Source organism: Gouania willdenowi, chromosome 8 (genome assembly GCF_900634775.1).
Source record: "Gouania willdenowi chromosome 8, fGouWil2.1, whole genome shotgun sequence".
Taxonomy (NCBI): Eukaryota; Metazoa; Chordata; class Actinopteri; order Blenniiformes; family Gobiesocidae; genus Gouania; species Gouania willdenowi.
Window position 1 is genome coordinate 31,125,442 of NC_041051.1, and position 18,562 is coordinate 31,144,003.

The 18,562-nt window shown below is 36.6% G+C and overlaps 1 protein-coding gene across 2 annotated transcripts; it reads right to left on the reverse strand.

The window, feature by feature from the left end:
- Window positions 1-812: 812 nt before the first annotated feature.
- tbc1d17 (TBC1 domain family, member 17) lies at window positions 813-13,468 on the reverse strand. Of its 2 annotated transcripts, XM_028455365.1 has the most exons (17): window positions 13,323-13,468; window positions 11,974-12,069; window positions 10,389-10,466; window positions 9,097-9,208; window positions 8,834-9,017; window positions 7,936-8,047; window positions 7,023-7,085; window positions 6,658-6,822; window positions 6,453-6,578; window positions 5,105-5,208; window positions 4,936-5,030; window positions 4,734-4,850; window positions 3,695-3,795; window positions 2,832-2,931; window positions 2,636-2,733; window positions 1,960-2,163; window positions 813-1,390 (listed from the first exon to the last, which is right to left on the reverse strand). In XM_028455365.1, exons 1-17 carry the CDS (start codon window positions 13,356-13,358, stop codon window positions 1,241-1,243), a joined length of 1,941 nt encoding a protein of 646 aa, XP_028311166.1. In that variant the 5' UTR covers window positions 13,359-13,468; the 3' UTR covers window positions 813-1,240. The 2 variants fall into 2 exon arrangements, with proteins under 2 accessions (XP_028311166.1, XP_028311167.1); XM_028455366.1 differs by lacking the exon at window positions 7,023-7,085.
- Between the last annotated feature and the right edge of the window lie 5,094 nt (window positions 13,469-18,562).

Genomic DNA, 18,562 nt, shown 5'->3' on the forward strand with positions numbered 1-18,562 from the left:
CTTTTCAATATTGGCATTTTAAAATGAAATCTCATTTAATTTGTATTTACTTGCTAATTAATGATTTACATTGTTCCAATTACATTTCACTTTGATCCATTTATCTTCTTTAATTTCTATTTTTATAATCTAAATGATTGATTTTATATAAACAAAATCTTATATGTATTTTTTGCTAGAAACTAAAGGCCAATCCTTCATTTTATAATTATTTAATTGACCGTTTTTATATTAATATTATTTTGCTGCACTTTTTTTTTAGGTAGAAACTATAAAGCCTGCAACGTTGATGTTTTTATTTGTATTCTTTAAAATATATGCAGTTATTTTTTTTTAACAGTCCCATGTTTCGACATGAAAAATAAAAATTGTATTTATTCATTTTACAATACATTAACTGACCTATTTTTTTTTACATTTATCTAACTATATATATGTGTTTTTTTTAAAAACAATATTGCCATTTTAATATTTTACCTCAATAATTTTTTAATTAACGAATTAAACTTTTTTCAAAACATTTTTATATTACATTTCATTTTGATTAATTTATCTTATTTAATTTCCATTTTAAATTCTAATTGACTCAAGGCCAATTTTTGTGTTATTGCCACATCTTATTTTTTTAATTATTCATTAATCTCATTTGATTAATATTACTTTTCTAATTATTTAATTGACCTGCTTTTTTTTAAATTATTTTTTAGTTAGAAACTAGGAGCCTTTATTGCAGTTATTTTAGTTTATTTTTTACCAGACCCATGACTTGACATGAAAGCGTGGGAAAATCTAAAAACAGTCGGAGTCATTCCTTTTGCTAAGATTGAACCCTTTATTTACTGATACAGGTCAACACAAGGTGAATACAGTATGTGGAAACCATAAGGCATGAAAACAAAGGTTTGCATAGGTCTGGAATGGCATCGTACAGAACTAACAAAGTGCTGTCAGTGACGTCATCCTTCATCTCACTCTTCTTCTTCTTCCCTTTTTAGAAACGCAGAAAGGAAACAAACTGCACAGAGATGGAAATGCTTACTTAACATAACAGGACATAACATGACATGACATATTGTAAGAGGCAGCATCAGAGGGAGGAGTTAAAGGAACAAAAACCAAAGGCTATTGGACACACCAGACTCAACGACGCCCCCTTCCTCTGCACAACAGTAACAGTCCAGGTTCCCTCTGTGTGTGTTTTTAATAATAATAAATAGGTTTTCCTCCAGTGGGGTGGGGTTCAGGGGTAGGTGGGAACGGGGGCGGCGGTGGCCCCGGCCTGTGATTGGCTGAGGAGGAGGCGCTGCGTCTCGCTGTTGTCGGGGCTGTCGTCCTCTGAGCTGGAGGAGACGTAGAGACCCAGAACCTGCTGCACCGTCTGGGGGAGCTCCTGGAGGGAGAACCCACACAGTGGAACGATCAAGAACCACAGGAATGTGGACGTTAATGGGATTAGAAAATAAACTGTGATTGTATCTGATCCCAGGTTCACATTAGTAACAAATACAGGAAAGAACAAATGCTTTGTGTTTGTCATCATTTCTTTGGAGTCACTTTGTTCATTTCAGTGGTCGTTTTGTAGACTTTTCTGTCATTTTGTGTATTTTTGTTACCGTTTTGTTGTGTATTTTTCTTAAAAAGAAAAAAATACATACATTTTGAAGAATACGATGTTGTATAAAAACAGCAACAATGTATAAAGCCAGGCTCTAAGTTTCTCCTTAAAGAAAATACAGTAGTTTTAAAAAAAAAAACATTTTTCTTCTCCCTCTCCTTTTTGGACATGGAATGTAATGAAGTTGAATATTATCATGACAATGAAATTTTGTGTGTTTTTTAAGTCATTCTGTGTATTTTCTTTCATTTGTATATTTTTGTTGCCCTTCTGTCCTATTTTGTTGTCCTTTGTTGCCCCTCCCAGTGGCTTTAAATGGGAGAAACCCAGTGAGACTCTCTAACCTTGCACTGGATCATCTGCAGGTAGATCCCCTCGGCCCTCTGGATGATTTCCAGAAGGTCCAGCTTCATGGTCAGCTCGTTGATGTGCTTCAGGATGGTGTTGAAGTCGTGGTCGGAGCCGATCAGTTCTCCTCGCTGAGACTCCAGGATGGAGCAGGCGATCAGCAGGTGGAAGTTCTCACACGGCAGACGAGTCCAGAGGGCCTGAAGAGGAAGAGCAGGTGGTGAGACTCAGCATCAGATTCAAGTCTAGTTTCATGTCAAATGTGTGTGAAATGTTTCCATTGATCCAGTCTCTGATGTTGGTTCCGTAATGGTTTTGTTGTGCGCTCAAGCTGGTCTGGTCTAGCCTAGTCTAGTTGATTGTAGTATAGTCTAGTCTTGGTCTGATCTTGGTATCGTCTAGTCCTGTTCTAGTCTTGGTCTTGGTATAGTCCATTCCTGATGTTATCTAGATCTGGTCTAATCTTAGTCTTGTATGGTCTAGTCTTGATCTTGGTTTAGTCTTGATCTTGGTCTTGTTATAGTCGAGTATTGGTCTTGGTTTAGTCTAGTATTGATCTTGATGTAGTCCAGTCTTGATATAATTTACCCCTGGTCTAATCTTGATCTTGGTTTAGTCTAGTCCTGGTCTCTTATCCTATGTTGTGTGTAAATGCTGATCTGAAGCACAAACCTCCCACAGGATGAGGATGTCCTCGAAGGAGAACTCTCTCTTGAACCAGATGAGCAGCCATCTGAAACAGAAGCAGAGGGAGCCGCTGTCCTGGGAGTCTGGAAAAGAAAAGAATCAGATATGTATGAAAAAAAAAAAAACTTTGCTCAATTTTAGTTTCATGTGAATCCGACTAGATGAACACTTGAACACTGACCCAGGAAGTCAAACAGTTCTGGGTCCAGGGCCTTCAGGAGGATGCTGAGCTGATTGAGCTGCTGCTTCATGGCTTCCTGGGACTCTTCAAAGTTCTGATGCTGGAGAAACCATCAGGAAACAACCTTCAGAGGTCATCACTATATAGCATTGTCACCTAAAACTAAGGAATTTCACCGTCTCCAGTTTAACATAACAATAGACTGATTACATCTATGCCTAGTGTTGTCTTTAAATGTAAACTGAATGGAATTTATTACCATTGTTGGTGTTTTTCTTCATATTCTTACTTACTTAGTTACTGATTATCAGTCTGTCAGTTTTTTTCAGATTCTGTTTAGTACTTATTGTGTATTTCAGACAGAAGCAATATGATGAAACTTGTTTGATTAAGAAATGGGGGTGGGATTAAACAAAACACAATAAACGTGACCAACAGGTTCCCCTGCAGACCTGTTTGGAGGTCTTTACCAAAAATAAAGTGTACAGCAGTATTAGGGTTTGGGGTAGGTGATGGAATTATAAATTGCAATGCTTTGCAATCTTTTTAGTGTACTACTGCCAAACTGCTGACATGCTAAGCTAACCATGCTCCGGGTGTTTGTAGCAGAGGCAAGCGCATGCACGCACATAACCTGTTGGGCAGGCCTGTCAGTTATCTCATATCAGAAGTGGACAGTGGCTGACTTTAAGACCTTTGAGAAGGTAGAAAAGATCATATGCAAAGTTCGGCCGATTGGTGAAACCCCAAAATTTGGAAAATTGGCACCGATCGATCAATGCATCCTTAATTTCCCAAGTTTTCCCATCTGTGAGAAACAATGACTTGTGTTGAAGGGGTCAGAGGTCACAGCTTGTGCTCACCAGCAGCTCCATGAAACCCGTCAGACACCAGAAGGACTCCACCTCGTTCTGCGTGACGAACAGGATGGGGGCGAGAAGGTCGCTCATTCCCTGGACGTAACCTGAGGAACGGTGAATCAAGTCACAAACATGAGAAAGTAGCGACGGTGGGTGTTTCACCTCGACTGGTGATCATAATAACTGGTGATGTGTTCCAGAGCCACGCTTTAATGCTGTCCACACTAATATATAGTGCTGCACGATTTGGGGTAATTTTACGATTGCGATCATTTTAAACAATATTGCGATATGATAAATGGTGCAATGACACTTCCTGCCTGGTTAACAAACTGGCAGAGTATGGATCATTTAACCTAAAACACACATGTATAATTAAATACTAATTAAGAACTGTTTTCTATTTATTTTCCCCTTAAAAAGGAAAAACAGTGTTGCAAATACAATAGCAATGCGGCATTAGCATAAACTTAAGGTTCTGCAAAGTGTGACTCTATAAACTTTGACATTCTACACCCGTGTTTCTCAAATGGGGGTACGACGTGTACCCCTAGGGGTACGCGATGGCACTACGGAGAGTACTTGAGAGAATGAGTAGGAAATTAACAAATGAAAGCATTAAATATGTGGAGGTTTCATAATGTTTATTTTAATTAAAAATGATAAACATAATAAAGATGGAACATGAACTAAAAACACAAAAAGGGTCAGTCTTGGTCCCACACCAGGTGGGAGATAAAAACTATAGAAATAATAAATCTTTCATTACACTCGTTTATAAAATCAGATTCTTTAAAATGATGCTTTATTGTTGTTTTTTCACAGTATTCTGAGCAAATCCTGGGGTGTAATCACAAATAACAAAAATGAATAATACAGTAACCAAGCCAAAACAACAAAACAGACTGTTTTCATTTAGTAAAGTTTTGTATCTTTATTATATAGTTTTGTTGCATATTAATTTGCATTTTATAACTTGCTGTAGTTTAACATATATTACAATTACAAAAACTATAGTATATTTTCATTCTCACTGACTCACCCAGATCAAAGTTGTACATGCAGTACGTCATCAGCACGTCGTGGAGCAGCGTCAGACCAGGGTTGTCGTTTCCTGAGAAGAACGTGTTGTGTCTGTCCGTCCTGTTGACGTCCCTCTCTGTCCCCACACGCCACACACAACGTTTTATTTCATCACAATAAAATAAAGCATCAAAGGTTCACCACAGGTTGGGAGGACTGACCAATCAGGTTCCTGTATCCTCTGAGGAGGGAGTTCCTCATTTCCTGCTCCTCGCTGACCGACTTCCACTGAACCTTCATCCTGAAGTACTCGTCCCTGCGCACCGGGGTCGACACTTTCAGTCAGTCACTGAACGATAAACAATGTATGGGATCGTTTGGGACACTCACGTCTTCACTCGAATGATGTCCTGTCTTTCTTGGGCGGTGCTGCTCCACGGATAAAACCCAAGAAGAAACTTCCACACTTCCTTCCTCTGTGACGGTTTGATTCCCTGATGGTGATTCAATCAACAATCAACATCCCTGAACACACAGAAAAAATATAATTCCCGTTCCGAAAAAGATAAATCAACCTGACCCTTTATTAGTTTAAAATCAGGCGATAATATCTCACATTAATGTTTTAGGACAATTTAGCATTTAGACGGCATTTTCACCAGACAACGAGCAATTCAGGGGCGTCAAACTCATTTTAGTTCAGGGGCAAATTACACAGCAGTTTGATCTCAAGAGGGCCACAAATTTCAAGCGGGAAAATGAGTAATTTCACATTATTGTGCCATAGTTTGCACTTCTATGTATACATAAAATACAAAAATATGTAGGAAACTGACAATATCCAAGCAATAACTGATACATATACAGTAAGTCCCAACAGGATCTTTAATTTAAATTTCCTATATTTTGTGATACATTTCTATTTATTTAAATATGTCATAATTTGAATAAAATTTAAGCACTTTGTAGGAAATTTGAGATTATTTCCAACAATTTAACATTAAAAATTACAGAATCCATGCAATAAAAGCACTGGTAAAACTTTCAGTCGCTGCAAATATTTTATGACTGCATTCAAATTTTGAAAATGCTCTGGTACAGACAGGTTATTGCTAGGCTAATGCTAGGTTAGTGGCAATGCTAGGTTCATGCTAATGCTAGGTTAATGCTAGGTTAGTGGTAACGTTAGGCTAATGCTAGGTTAGTGGTAATGCTAGGCTAATGTTAGGTTAGTAGTAATGTTAGGTTGATGCTAGGTTAATGCTAATGCTAGGCTAATGTTAAGGTAGTGCTAATACTAAGCTAATGTTCGATAAGTGCAAATGCTAGGTTAGTGCTAATGCTAGGCCAAGGCTAGCTTCATGGTAATGTTAGGCTAATGCTGGGTTAGTACTAATGCTAGGTTAGTGCTGATGCTAGGCTAATGCTAGATTAATGCGAGGTTAGTGATAATGTTTGGCTAATGCTAGGCTAATGTTATGTTAGTGCTAATACTAGGCTAATATTAGGCTAGTGCTAATGCCATGCTAATGCTAGTACCATCACATTTTAAATGCAATATCACACCTGTTTTTTTGTACTCAAATTAAGTACACTTTAATCCCAAACATTTGAAAATGCAACATTGGGTTACTGACACAAAAATGAGTAAACCCTGAAATGCAACTTGGGACATCTTGAAAGGGAAATTTGCTAGCTCTACATCTAGTTGAACAGCTGGAGTGTGGTGAGCTCCTACCCCTCTGAACACCAACTCTCTGACTCTGTCCGGGTTCTTCACACGTCCCTCGGCGTCCAGAAACTCCTCCCATTTGTCCAGAGGTGTTCCCCGCGTGACCTCCGGTTTGGGGCCGAGCGCCACGCCCTGGATAGAAAAACCATAATGGGCATCAACATCCGGAACATCTGCTTGGAACAAGTGGCCGTCGGTCGCTCCTTCTTACACAGGTGATGAGTTCAAAGCCCGGTTCGTCGTCGGGCTGGAAGGGCAGATTCTGAGCTGAGCGGGCGTTAAACGGAGCGTCTGGAGGACGGATCGCCGCCCGGAAGAAGTTTGTAACTTTGGAGAATCCTCCGAAGGTGGTGGCATAAGGATCGTGGATGAACCTCTGTTAGAGTGGAAACAAACCAACAGGATGTGATTAATTATCACAAATTGTCTCCGTTATATGTATCAAAACACATATTTATAAGAGAGATTTTATTTTGAATATTGGAGACTTTTGAAACACGTGTGCATTCCTTCAAACAAGAATGACTTCATATTTGGAACAAAACCATTGATTCCTCACGTTCACTCTCGTCTCACCTGTAGCTCCTCCCACTGCGCCGTGTCCGACGCTCTCAGCAAACAAAGAGGTCGTTTTAACTGCTTCAGTCACATGTGTGAGTAGAATTATTATTACGACACAGAAAATGTTTTCATTTCGAGTTGCTCCGAGTTCAGGAAGTGACGAAGGCTACCGTCTCTGTTGCACTTTCAGAATAAAAGCTCGAAAGTGAAATAAATCCATTTATTATGGGTTGGATGAGCACCTGCTTATTATTTTCATATTTTTCTTATTTTGTTTGTTTACTGTGCTCCTAAGCTGCTGATTGGTGGGAGTCACCAAAACAAGATTTGTTTTGTTTTCTACGATGAGAAGAAAAGACTCACTGTCACGCTGTGTTTGAAATGACTAACATACTACTCATACTAAGTCTGATGTCAAAATTAGTATGTAGTACACGCTGCACCTGCCTCGCAGTTTAAACAATAAAATAAAATAAAATAGGTTGTATTTGTATTTCCAAAACAGTGAAAACATTCCATGACTTTTCAAGGCTGGAAAATCAATTTTTTTCAATTCCATAATTTTTCAGGGAATTTAATGACCATGGGTACCCTGATTGATCAGACAATTTAATTATTTGAACTCGGTTACAATTCAATAATGATCGGAAAAGGAACAGATTTTTTAGAGTTACGATTACAATTATAACTGTGTTATGACCATAATTAATTACCAATTACGCAATGACAATTATAATTGGCCCCAACCCTGCTTATAGTATATAGTAGAGGGTATAGACTCATTGAGTTTGTAGGCCATGGTAATGTTAATGTGCCATTTCAAACACAGCCTCTGGATTAAAATAATCATCAAATACAGATGTTTTCAGCCTTTCAGCGTTACCTGACGTCACACAATCTTCATTAATACCTGCTTGGATTTACTCACAGAGACGAGATCAGCGCCTCCATCATCAAAGAGTTGCAGTTTATCAAAGGACTGGGAGAGCGCTCCGGAGTCGTGGGGGTAGGCGAGGTAAAGCCTCCCGTCCACTGGTGACCTGAGGACAACAACGGGAACCATGTGACGCTTTTATGTGTCAACAAAAGTACGTCTGATGTTTCATTAACAGCCATGAGGTGAAATCCGACACCCCGACTGCTGCTGCTGCTGCTAAAGTTAGCATACAGGGTGGGCGCCAGGGCCAATTACAATTCCATTTTCAATTACCCATGTTCAATCACAATTCAATTACGATTACAGTGACCAGCATTTTTTCCAATTACAATTAAATTACAATTCTTTTTTATCCTCAAAGTAAATTGCTAAAGTTCAATTACATTTAACCACAATTACTGAGCCTGAAATAAATAAATTATCTAATGAAAGTTATTCTTGTGTTAGCATCTGATATGATAACAAGTCCTAAATCATCTGTAAAATACACTCAAAACAAATACAATATCTAATTTCTTTCCTATGCATTGTTTACCTTGTTAATCAATGAAAATATAGGTTTTAATATTTATGATGTGGGCGTCTGAGCCTTTTTGTGTAAATATAGCACTCAATTTAAACTTTTTTAAATGGTAAAATGTAGGAAAGCTTGATATGAAACATATTTTAATAATTGTTAACTACATATGTGTAGAACTGAACATAGAACTGTAACATGGTTCCACGGTTTTGAGTTAAATTATAATTGACAATTTTAATAGAAATTGAGTGGCAATTACAATTAAAAAGTCAATTATCTGAACTCAATTACAATTTTTGTAATTACAATTATGCCATAATCAATTATCAATTACAATTGTAATCGAGCCCAACCCTGGCAGATGCTCACTGGTCGAGGACGATGTAGCGCTGCAGAGCCCCCAGCAGCTCCCGGGTCCCTCCTCTGTGGAAGTGCAGAGGGGGCAGCGGATGTCCGCCCCTGCTCGTCAGCACCAGGAAGTTTCGGCCCAGGGAGAAGCGCGTCCTCCGGATGGAGTGCAGCTCTGAGAGCGGCAGAGAAAACGCCCACTGGCCTGCGGGGGTGGGGGGGACATATGTGGTTACGGCTACGGCTCTTTAGGAAATCTGTTGGTTTTTCTGATCGAGCTGCACCTGAATCTTTCACAAGGACTTGCTCTCGCTCCTTCTTCACGTTGCTGATAACTGCCCAGTCCGGCTCGTACCCGGGGTCAAAATTTGTATCCTCCTCCCCTCCCTCGCCATCCTTATCAGGAGAAAAACATTAAAAACCAAGTGTGTCTCTCAGCAGACTCTCCTACTGCACTAGTAAACGTACAGCTTTTATTTACATGGACGAGCGAGAACTGCTCTGCAATAAGCCTTTTCACACTCAAATCTCGCGCATGAGGTCAAAGGTCAATAAGTATAAACTTGCCTTGGTTGACGGTGCAGGCAGCGAGTCTGACAGAGACTTAGATTGTTTTTCCCGTTGGAGCGTTGATTCAATGAAAGGCTTTTTGTGGAAAAGTGGAATCGGTCTTGAAGGCAGAAATACTGAGTTAGCTGCTAAAGCTAATGCTGCTAAAGCTAATGCTGCACACGAGCTGGAAATTCAGGTTTTTCAAACAGTGACCGATCAGCTGATCAGTGCTGTTTCACTTTATCAGCCTGTGCATCTTGTGCACTTCCTTCAAATGTGTACATTTAATTAAAATAATAGCTCAATAAAAATAATCATGAACCTGATTAGTGAATGGTGGACCTCGTTAATTTATCTTTTCAAAGTGAGAACTCATACTGTGCTTTTCACACTCAGAAATCACGCTTGTCTCATCACTAATAATAATAATATTAAAAAATTTATTTATTTATAAGTGCTTTTCAAAAAATCAAACACCCACAACAATAAAGGTAAATACAGAAAATACATCATCATAAGTGAAAAGCTTGGGAGGAGTGTAGAAGCAGAGGACGACTGTCGCTTTGATGCTGTTTTTTCTCAGTTTTACTAAAGTGCTCAGAAATGTGCATCATTCCCGGGTGGAGTCCGAGTCCCGCCCACTGGAGACCCAAGTAGTCTGTGTTTTCATCCACGAGGGGTAACCTTTGAAACTGCTGATCACATCGGTTTCTAAAAGTGCTCAGATGGGCCGAAAGTGGCATCAGCGGAAGTCCCTGGTCCCCCCTTTGAGTCTGAATATGTGTAATATGAATAATATAAACATTATTAAAACACTAAAGATCTATGGAATAAAATTACAAATGTTAGGTTGGAAACATCAACAGACCGACTGAGCTTGTTGACTTCTATATCCCTAGTCTCAACCTATGACCCCCCCAGGTCACACGTGCTCAGTTCCAGAGTGTAAAAAGGCTTATTACATTGGAGCATCTTACAACGTATGTCTTTCAATGACAATACAGATTGACTGATGGGTCCTGACCTTTTTAGAGTAGAGAACAGCAGGAGCACAGCGGCCTTTGTCCTCCAGAGGGCTCCACTCCAAGGCGGGAATACCAGCCTGAAAACCAGAGGTGGCAAAAATACTAGTTTTTTGTCCTCAAGTAAAAGTAGAGATACTTGAATAAAAAAAATACCATTGAAGTAAGTTGCTCCATTACTTAAGTAAAAGTACTAAAAGCTACTAAATGTAGTTAAGTTAAGAAGTAAAACAAACTTCCCTTCAATAATAAGACGGGGTTATTAAACCAGAAAATTCCACATTTTTTTTTTTTTTTAAGAACTTGTAGAATACTAGTAAATGAAAACATGTTTTTTGTGATCAATGTCTTATTCATGTGTAGTTACTAGTGACTACAGTCTAATTTGTTGTTTACAAACAGTTATATTGTGCACACATTTTACCCCTCCCTTTTTATCCCACAAGTCCATTACCCATGGGATGGGCATATTGATACATACAGACAAATTAGCTTAATACACTTAGAAATCAATCACTTAAACAATAAATAAATAATAGCAGTAATAGGCAAGACCTGTATTAGCAAGGCAAATGCATATTTGGCAACTGAAGGTCAAGGTCACACATTGCGTATGATTGAGAGGGAGATTTTTGGTCATGTTGTTGATGCAATGTGTTTGTTGATTATTTTAATTGATTTTACTGATGATTTTAAATGTTCTAATTGATTTTAGGCTGTTGAATGTTTTATTACGCAAAGCCTTGTGTATGAAATGCGCTATACAAATAAATTTGCCTTCCCTGGAAAGGAAATGTTGTTCAATGATACCAGTCTAAAAAAACTTACATACTGCAGCTTTAAGTACAGTAGCTGACCTCATGGTTGTTCCAAGGTCTAGACCAAGACCTCACCTACTGCTGATACTTTTAAAACTTGTTTAGGATATATCCTAAATTGACTAAAAATATATTCAAATAAGGGAAATTAAAATGTGTACAGCACAGTATGTGCTTTGATACTGTTTTAGTGCCACTTGTTTTCACGTCACGATGTCTCTTGTTTTAGCCGCACAAAGGCCTGGGTTAGGTTTAGTCAAAGAATTCAAGCTCTATTAGTTTGAAGTCAGAGCAGGTATGGCAGCATTTCAGCTTTCTGAAGTCAGAAAATAAATAAAAGGCGAGAACATAACAGTAACGACAAAGACTGAACGCAACGCAATTAAAATATGTCAATTCCAAGCCAAGCTGTACTTAAAAAAAAGAAAGTTATCTCTATTTTTTCACTGTATTTATGATTTGAATTTTTATTTTATATGTTTTTTGTTTGTTTTTTAAATTTTTGTGTTTAACTTTGCATGGTGATAAATTAAGAAATATGCAGTTTATTTTGGTTCATGAGTTCAAACGGGTTGTAAGATAATTATGAGAAGAAAATATTTTAGTTTTAAAAAAAAAAAAAAAAATCTTGACAATTTAAATAAAAGCATACAAATCTATAATTTGACTAATCTGTTTTTTTTCTCCAATTGAAAGGAGTAAAGTGCATCATTACTTCCCAATCATTGATTAGAGTTGTTGAGTGTATCCTTACACCTCCACTTCTTACCCTCTCCACAATGCGGATGAACCCCGGAATGGCAGTGTCCTGGTTACTCCTCTTGGCATTGGTGTGAAGGTTCACCCCATCCTTCTCAAATATGAGCTGCGAGAGGAAAACAGACAGAAAAAGACATAAATACGTGACTGCAGATGCATCAAATATCAATCGTGGACAAAACCTCATCATCACAATTATTATTATATACATCATAGTTTTTGTTTATCTTTCTCCAATTTTAATTCATTGCATTCGTTACTAGATGAACAGGGACCACAACAACTTTGTTTTCTTTACCTGATACAACTTTCACACCATTAATGTGCTGATTAGTTAATTTATTCTCCTCATGGGTGACAGACCTGATCCGATATTGATATCGGTCCAATATCAGCCAGAAAACTAATATCGGATTTGATCAAACAGCATCTAAAATCTCCGATATAAGCGCTTTGATAAGCAGACCATGAAAAGAAAATCTCCACGTCATGGTTGGAGTGCAGAAAGTGGAGATGGAGGAGTAGTAAGGGTAGTCAGCAGTTTAGTTAAATGACTAATTGTTGTTTGTTTTTTGCTCTTGTTATTAGGGTGATATGTCAATTTTGGGTTTTTTTTAGTGAAGACTAAGAGAAATGATCATGAAATGATGTATGATTTTTGCTGATACCCTATCGGGTCAAAATCGGTATAGGTGAATATCCAAGGCTGCAATATCAGTACCGTATCGGAAGTGGAAAAAGTCCTATCTGGACATCCCTAGACTGACAAGTTCTTAATAATAATAATAATAATAATAATAATAATAATAATAATAATAATAATCATCCTGTTTTCATTAAAACAATGAGATTGGTCTCATCAAATAAACCCTAAAATTTACTTTTTCAGTTTTATTTGCCAAATGGAAACGACAGTGCTTTCTTAATTCTAACCAAAATGGTGGCATAAACACGCAGCAGGTTGTCCCGGGACATTGAACGCCTCTTCAGGGGTCAAACACTGAACTGGAGTAGGTGATAAAAGTCCCAGAAGTCCCAGAATGACACATGAACGTCACATGACTCAGTGACTAAACGAAAACTTTGGTCAAACTACACTCACATCTGTCAGCATATTTCCCACCTCTGAGAGCTTTAAACTGGAGCTTTAATCAGGATTTAATATACACAGATGCCCAAATGTGGTGGATTTGTCCCAAATGTGTTCCGTTGATAACTGCTGTCAGCTAGCCCACGAAGCTAACTTCCATTTCGGCTAAAATAAACTAAAGAACTCACTTCATATTGCGATTGAAAAAGGTTTCAGACAATAATGGACGGATAAAATATCAGAATAAAGACAGAATAGTGAACTTGTACCTTGAAATCTTCGCTGTTTTGCTCCATTTGCTCCATTTGCTGCCCTGCTTGTGTTGCTGCTCCACTCAAAACAAATGTTATATCACACTTCCTGCTCACGGGAAACCACGCCTACACTGTGACATCACGTACGCAGCGACCAATCCGATGGTATTTTGTGAAATAAAATAAAATAAAATAAAATAAAATAAAATAAAATAAAATAAAATAAAATAAAATAAAATAAAATAAAATAAAATAAAATAAAATAAAGTTTGCAGGTTATTTTAACATCTAAGAAAAATTAATCAAAAGGCAAACAAATGAAACAACAACAACAACAAACTCACATTGTTTGTTTTTTTTCTTTTTTTTTTCTTTCTTTAATTACTCCGCTGCTCTGCGTGCACGAGAACTGGACGAGGACGAGCCCCTCACGCAGCGGCTCGCGGTCACGTGCACGTCGTTCGCTCGTTGGTAGTCAGTAAACAGGTGACGTCACGGTGCGGTCAAGTTAGCCATAGTTAGAGCTAATGGGAAGTATGGAGACGCTCCGTTTGTGGTTGATGAAATAATTTGTTCAGCAAAAAATAAACAAACAAAGGAACAAAATAATAATAATAATAATAATAATAATAATAATAATAATAATAATAATAATAATAATAATAATAATAATAATAATAATAATAATAATAGTGAAAGGCAGTCAAAACTGAAGTTATATTATTACACAGCAATAGATGAAATTGCACCAAATAATCGTAACAACGGAAATTTTCATACACAGACTGTCCCTCAGAACATTAAAATAACACAGCAATAAGACAAGTAGTACATTTCTATCCCAATTAACGCTTTAACACCTGTAATATTAACATGTTTTTTAGTTTTTTTGGGTGGTTTTTTTGTGCTTATTTTGTCTATAAAATGGTCAGTAAATGTCCTATGACACTTTGGACTTTCAATATTTGGCAGGGTCTTTTTTTACAATTTATTACATGTTCCACCAGTGTAATATCAGTTTAAAATGAAGGAAAACACAAAAACTAAATTCATTTTTTGAGATTTAGTAGGAACAAAACAATGAAAGCTCACATGAATACCAGAATTTTCAACAAATATATAAAAACTAGAATGTATAAAACTATTCACAATTTAAAAAAAAAAAAAAAAGCCAAAGCGATTTCTTCGCAGGCTTTCTCTGAACGACGGAACGTGATTACTGTAACGTTTGTAGATTGTCAGATAAGCGCAACATCTTCGCTCTCAGAAACAGTTGGAATTTTCCAATAGGGGGAGTTTTAACAGAGTTATGGTAAATTTCATGTGCGTATACCTGGATATGTCGCCGGCGACGCAAATGTTTGTATGGTTAATAACCATACAGTAGGTCCAAATGCATGGGCAACCCCATTTTTTTAAAAATTCAAATTGTGATAAAATCTGCAATTTGGATCTGATCCGGATGAAACACGATGGTGTAATTGAGGAACCAACCCGACATAACGGAGTCAAATTTCAAAAAGATCGGTCAAATACAAACCGAGGTATGAATTTTTTAAATTTTGCAAATAATGAGAAATAAGGAATTTTTTTTGTTTTTTCAAACTGATCAAGAGTCGGTATATTGATCCTGATCTCCTCCAAAATTGTATGGCATCTTCCATGGTGTAAGGTCAAATCTTTGGTTAGAATTTTGTCAAAAGGGTACGGTTGACGTAATCCTACAAACAGATAAATTATAAATGCATTTTTAATGACAACTCAAAATTCCAGCAATGTACAAAGGAACAAAAAGAAGAAATGATTCAGGAGCTCAAAGGCAGCAACGATAATTTATCAGCAGCCACACTGTGAAAACGCACTCCTTAAACAGTGCAGGAAAGCAATGAAGGAGATGAGCTTCACCTGTGTGGAGACAAAAGTGGGAAATACAAGAAAGAATATACAAATTATAATACACGATAGACTTCCAAAGACCCACATTGTGACAAAAAGTAAGTCTTTTTTTATGTGAGTGAAACTGATTTTAAAGATAATCTAATGTTACTCTTAAACACTTTAACTCAGTTTCCAGGTTAGGAGGTGATGATGTGAGGCTAAAGAGCTCACTATTGCATCACAGCTGTGTGTGTGTGTGTGTGTGTGTGTGTGTGTGTGTGTGTGTGTGTGTGTGTGTGTGTGTGTGCGCGTGCGTGCGTGCGTGTGTGTGTGTGTGTGTGCGCGTGTGCTCGTGTTGGGCAAACATTTACTTAACACACACATTTTCCTCCGCTCAATGAAAATAGATGTTGCATCTTTGCACTCAATGACTCACTTATCACCAGAGGTGTAAATAGTACTGATAAAACAAGTAGAAGTACTGTTACTAGATTGAAATTGTACTCAAGTACAAGTATGAGTAACTCCTACACAAAATACTGAAGTACAAATAAAAAGTAGCTCAAATAAATAGTAATCAATGTAATAGTTACTTTCACCCCCCCCACGTTTATTGTTGGTAATAAATCTTGATACGGTTCCTTTGCACAAAGTAAACATCTCATGTATAAACCTAAAATGGAAGAGACCAAATCTTGCACAATTGGCAATCAAAACAAAACAATGTAATTCTGCGACACAACATACAGTACCATTGAAAAAAACTCCAAACTATTTTAAAATTTAGAAATAATGCACTATAACACAATATAACACCTACAGGTATAGTGCAAATGTATCGAGGGAACAAAATCCAAAAACAGTGCAATCAAAAGTTAAAATAAGATATAAAAGTGTCGGTACAAGGACATTTCTAGTTTCCTGTTTGTTTAATATAGAATAGAACAAGAATTAAAATAAAATAAATATGAATATGTGCAGAAGATTAGCAGGGATAGTTAAAGATTTTAATATTAATATTAAATTAAGAGAAAACATGTACAGTGATTGTAAAGGGAGTGTTTGACGTTTATTATACCTTTTTAAATTGTAATTTTAAAAATGGGAGGGGGGGTGCAAGTTTGCGCAACACCAACAGATGGCGCCCTCGTCGGCCGCCTGTGTTGCCTGTCGAGAATGCCGGCCCTGACAATCAGAACATAATTCTTTTTACCAATAAATTCAATTCAAAATAAAATAATTATCAGGCTCTATGTATAGCTACATTTATAAAATAACCTCCATTTAATGCTGTTTTGGTGCCGTGCATTACGTTTAATCTGATTGGTCGGCTATGATGTGATGCATTACGTTTAATCTGATAAACCATTAGTAATTGTCTATGATGGATAAATCCTGAGCTGGCGTTAGCTTTTAAAAGCTTAATTTGTAATTGTAGAAATGTACGGTAAGTAGGATTAAAGCTACTATTAGTCTGGTGTGGTATGTCAGAAATATGTTCTTGCCAAAATTGATTTTTTAAAAACTAATTTAGGGCTCAAATAAGCCAGAAATATTGGGAAATCTTGGATTTTCAAGATGGCTGAAACTCCATTATCACCTTAAGATATGCCAGGAGTCAGGACATTTCTCATAAACCAAAATACAGGCTGGAAAAATAAATAGAACCCCAACATTTCTGGCTCATTTGAACCCCAACTAAGCCCAAAAAAAAGCAATACAAATCAATTTTGGCAACAGAAATGGCCACAATGAGATACTGCACCAGACTATATAGGAAACATTATCGCACTATTATTCACACTTTTGATTGTTCGGGTGACTCCACACGGCTTAACAAACTACTAATACCATGCGACAGCTTAGCGATCGGTTTATTGGCGGCGTATCAGCTGAACCTTAAACTGAACTTAGATTAGATTGTTCCAGAACAAACTGGAAATAAATCAAAATAATTGATTGGTTTCCTGATTTTTCTCTATGAAAGTCGGACGCATGCAGGACCATGCAGATGGATTAATAGAAAGAGCAAAATGTATGGAAGTCAACACAAACTAAAAGCCACACATTAGTGAAGGAAACTGGTGGGTCGTGGGCCCATATGCGGCCCTCTGTCTGTTTTAGTGTGGCCCCCCAAAACAAATAGTCAAAATGAAAGAAGGACAACAATTTAAACACACAAAAGGTCAACACATATAAATAAAAAGACAACAAATATACAGAAATAATAAAACTCCAGTAATACAAAAGTATAATGAAAATAGAAAAAATGACAGAAAATTACTTCAAAAACACACAAAATGAACACAAAAATTACTTCAGACGTACTTCAGACGTACAAAACTACACTAAAGAGAAACAAAATCGCAAAATGAAAACAAAAAACAATAAAAATGACAGAAAGTTTGAGAAAATGACATAAAATAACATAAAAAATGACTACAAAAAATGACTAAAACAAATAAATATTCATAAAATGACTCCAAACATACAAAATGACAAGAAAATCACAAAGAAAACACAAAATTAAAAAGCCCCACACAAAATAACTCTTAAAACACACATACAAGGTGAACAAAAAGACGTAATATGTATTACTAAATATACACATGACCAACACTGTCATACATAACATATGTACACACTGCAATACACAATATACATGTCTATCATACCATGGTATATACATGTAATACACACCATAGTAAACAATATACATGTAACACACCATAATACACTATATATACGTAATACACACTATAATACAAATATAAACTATAATACACAAGCTATACACAGTATACACTGTAATACATAACATTCATGTAATAAAAACACTGTCATATATAATATACATGTGATAAAAATGAATACGTAATATCATACAATAAACACTAATACATATACTTGTATTAAACACTGTAATATGATGTAATAAACATTTTAATACATAATATACTTGTAATAAACACTGTAACAGAGAATATACATGCATAACGTGCTGAAACATGATGTAAAAAACACTGTAATACCTAATATACATGTAATAAACATTTGAATACACAATATACTTGTAATAAACACTGTAACACAGAATATACATGTATAACGCACTGTAATATGATTTAATAAACATTGTCACTGATGAATAAAGCTTCAGAGAAGCAGCTCAAGGTCCTGAAGTTCCTGAGATTTTAATTAAGTCGAACATCAGTGTCTTAAAAGTTAGTTCCCTTTGGAGGATTTACAGTTTGTATTAAATATTGATACTGTAAATGTGTGGTTTACTTGTTAACCTTTGAATAAGCGGCAGGGTTTAAAAAAAAAAAAAAAAAAAAAAAAAGAGGCTTTTATTTTGAAGTGCTTCGCCGGAACAG

What these genes read in the sequence shown, in the direction of transcription:
- tbc1d17 (XM_028455365.1), bottom strand. Translation starts at nt 13,358, where the DNA reads ATGGAGCAAATGGAGCAAAACAGCGAAGATTTCAAG. An exon ending in GAGAGTTGGTGTTCAGAGGG is followed by an intron (nt 5,209 to 6,452) that starts GTAGGAGCTCAC and finishes AATCACCATCAG; the next exon opens with GGAATCAAACCGTCACAGAG. An exon ending in GACATCATTCGAGTGAAGAC is followed by an intron (nt 5,031 to 5,104) that starts GTGAGTGTCCCA and finishes CCCGGTGCGCAG; the next exon opens with GGACGAGTACTTCAGGATGA.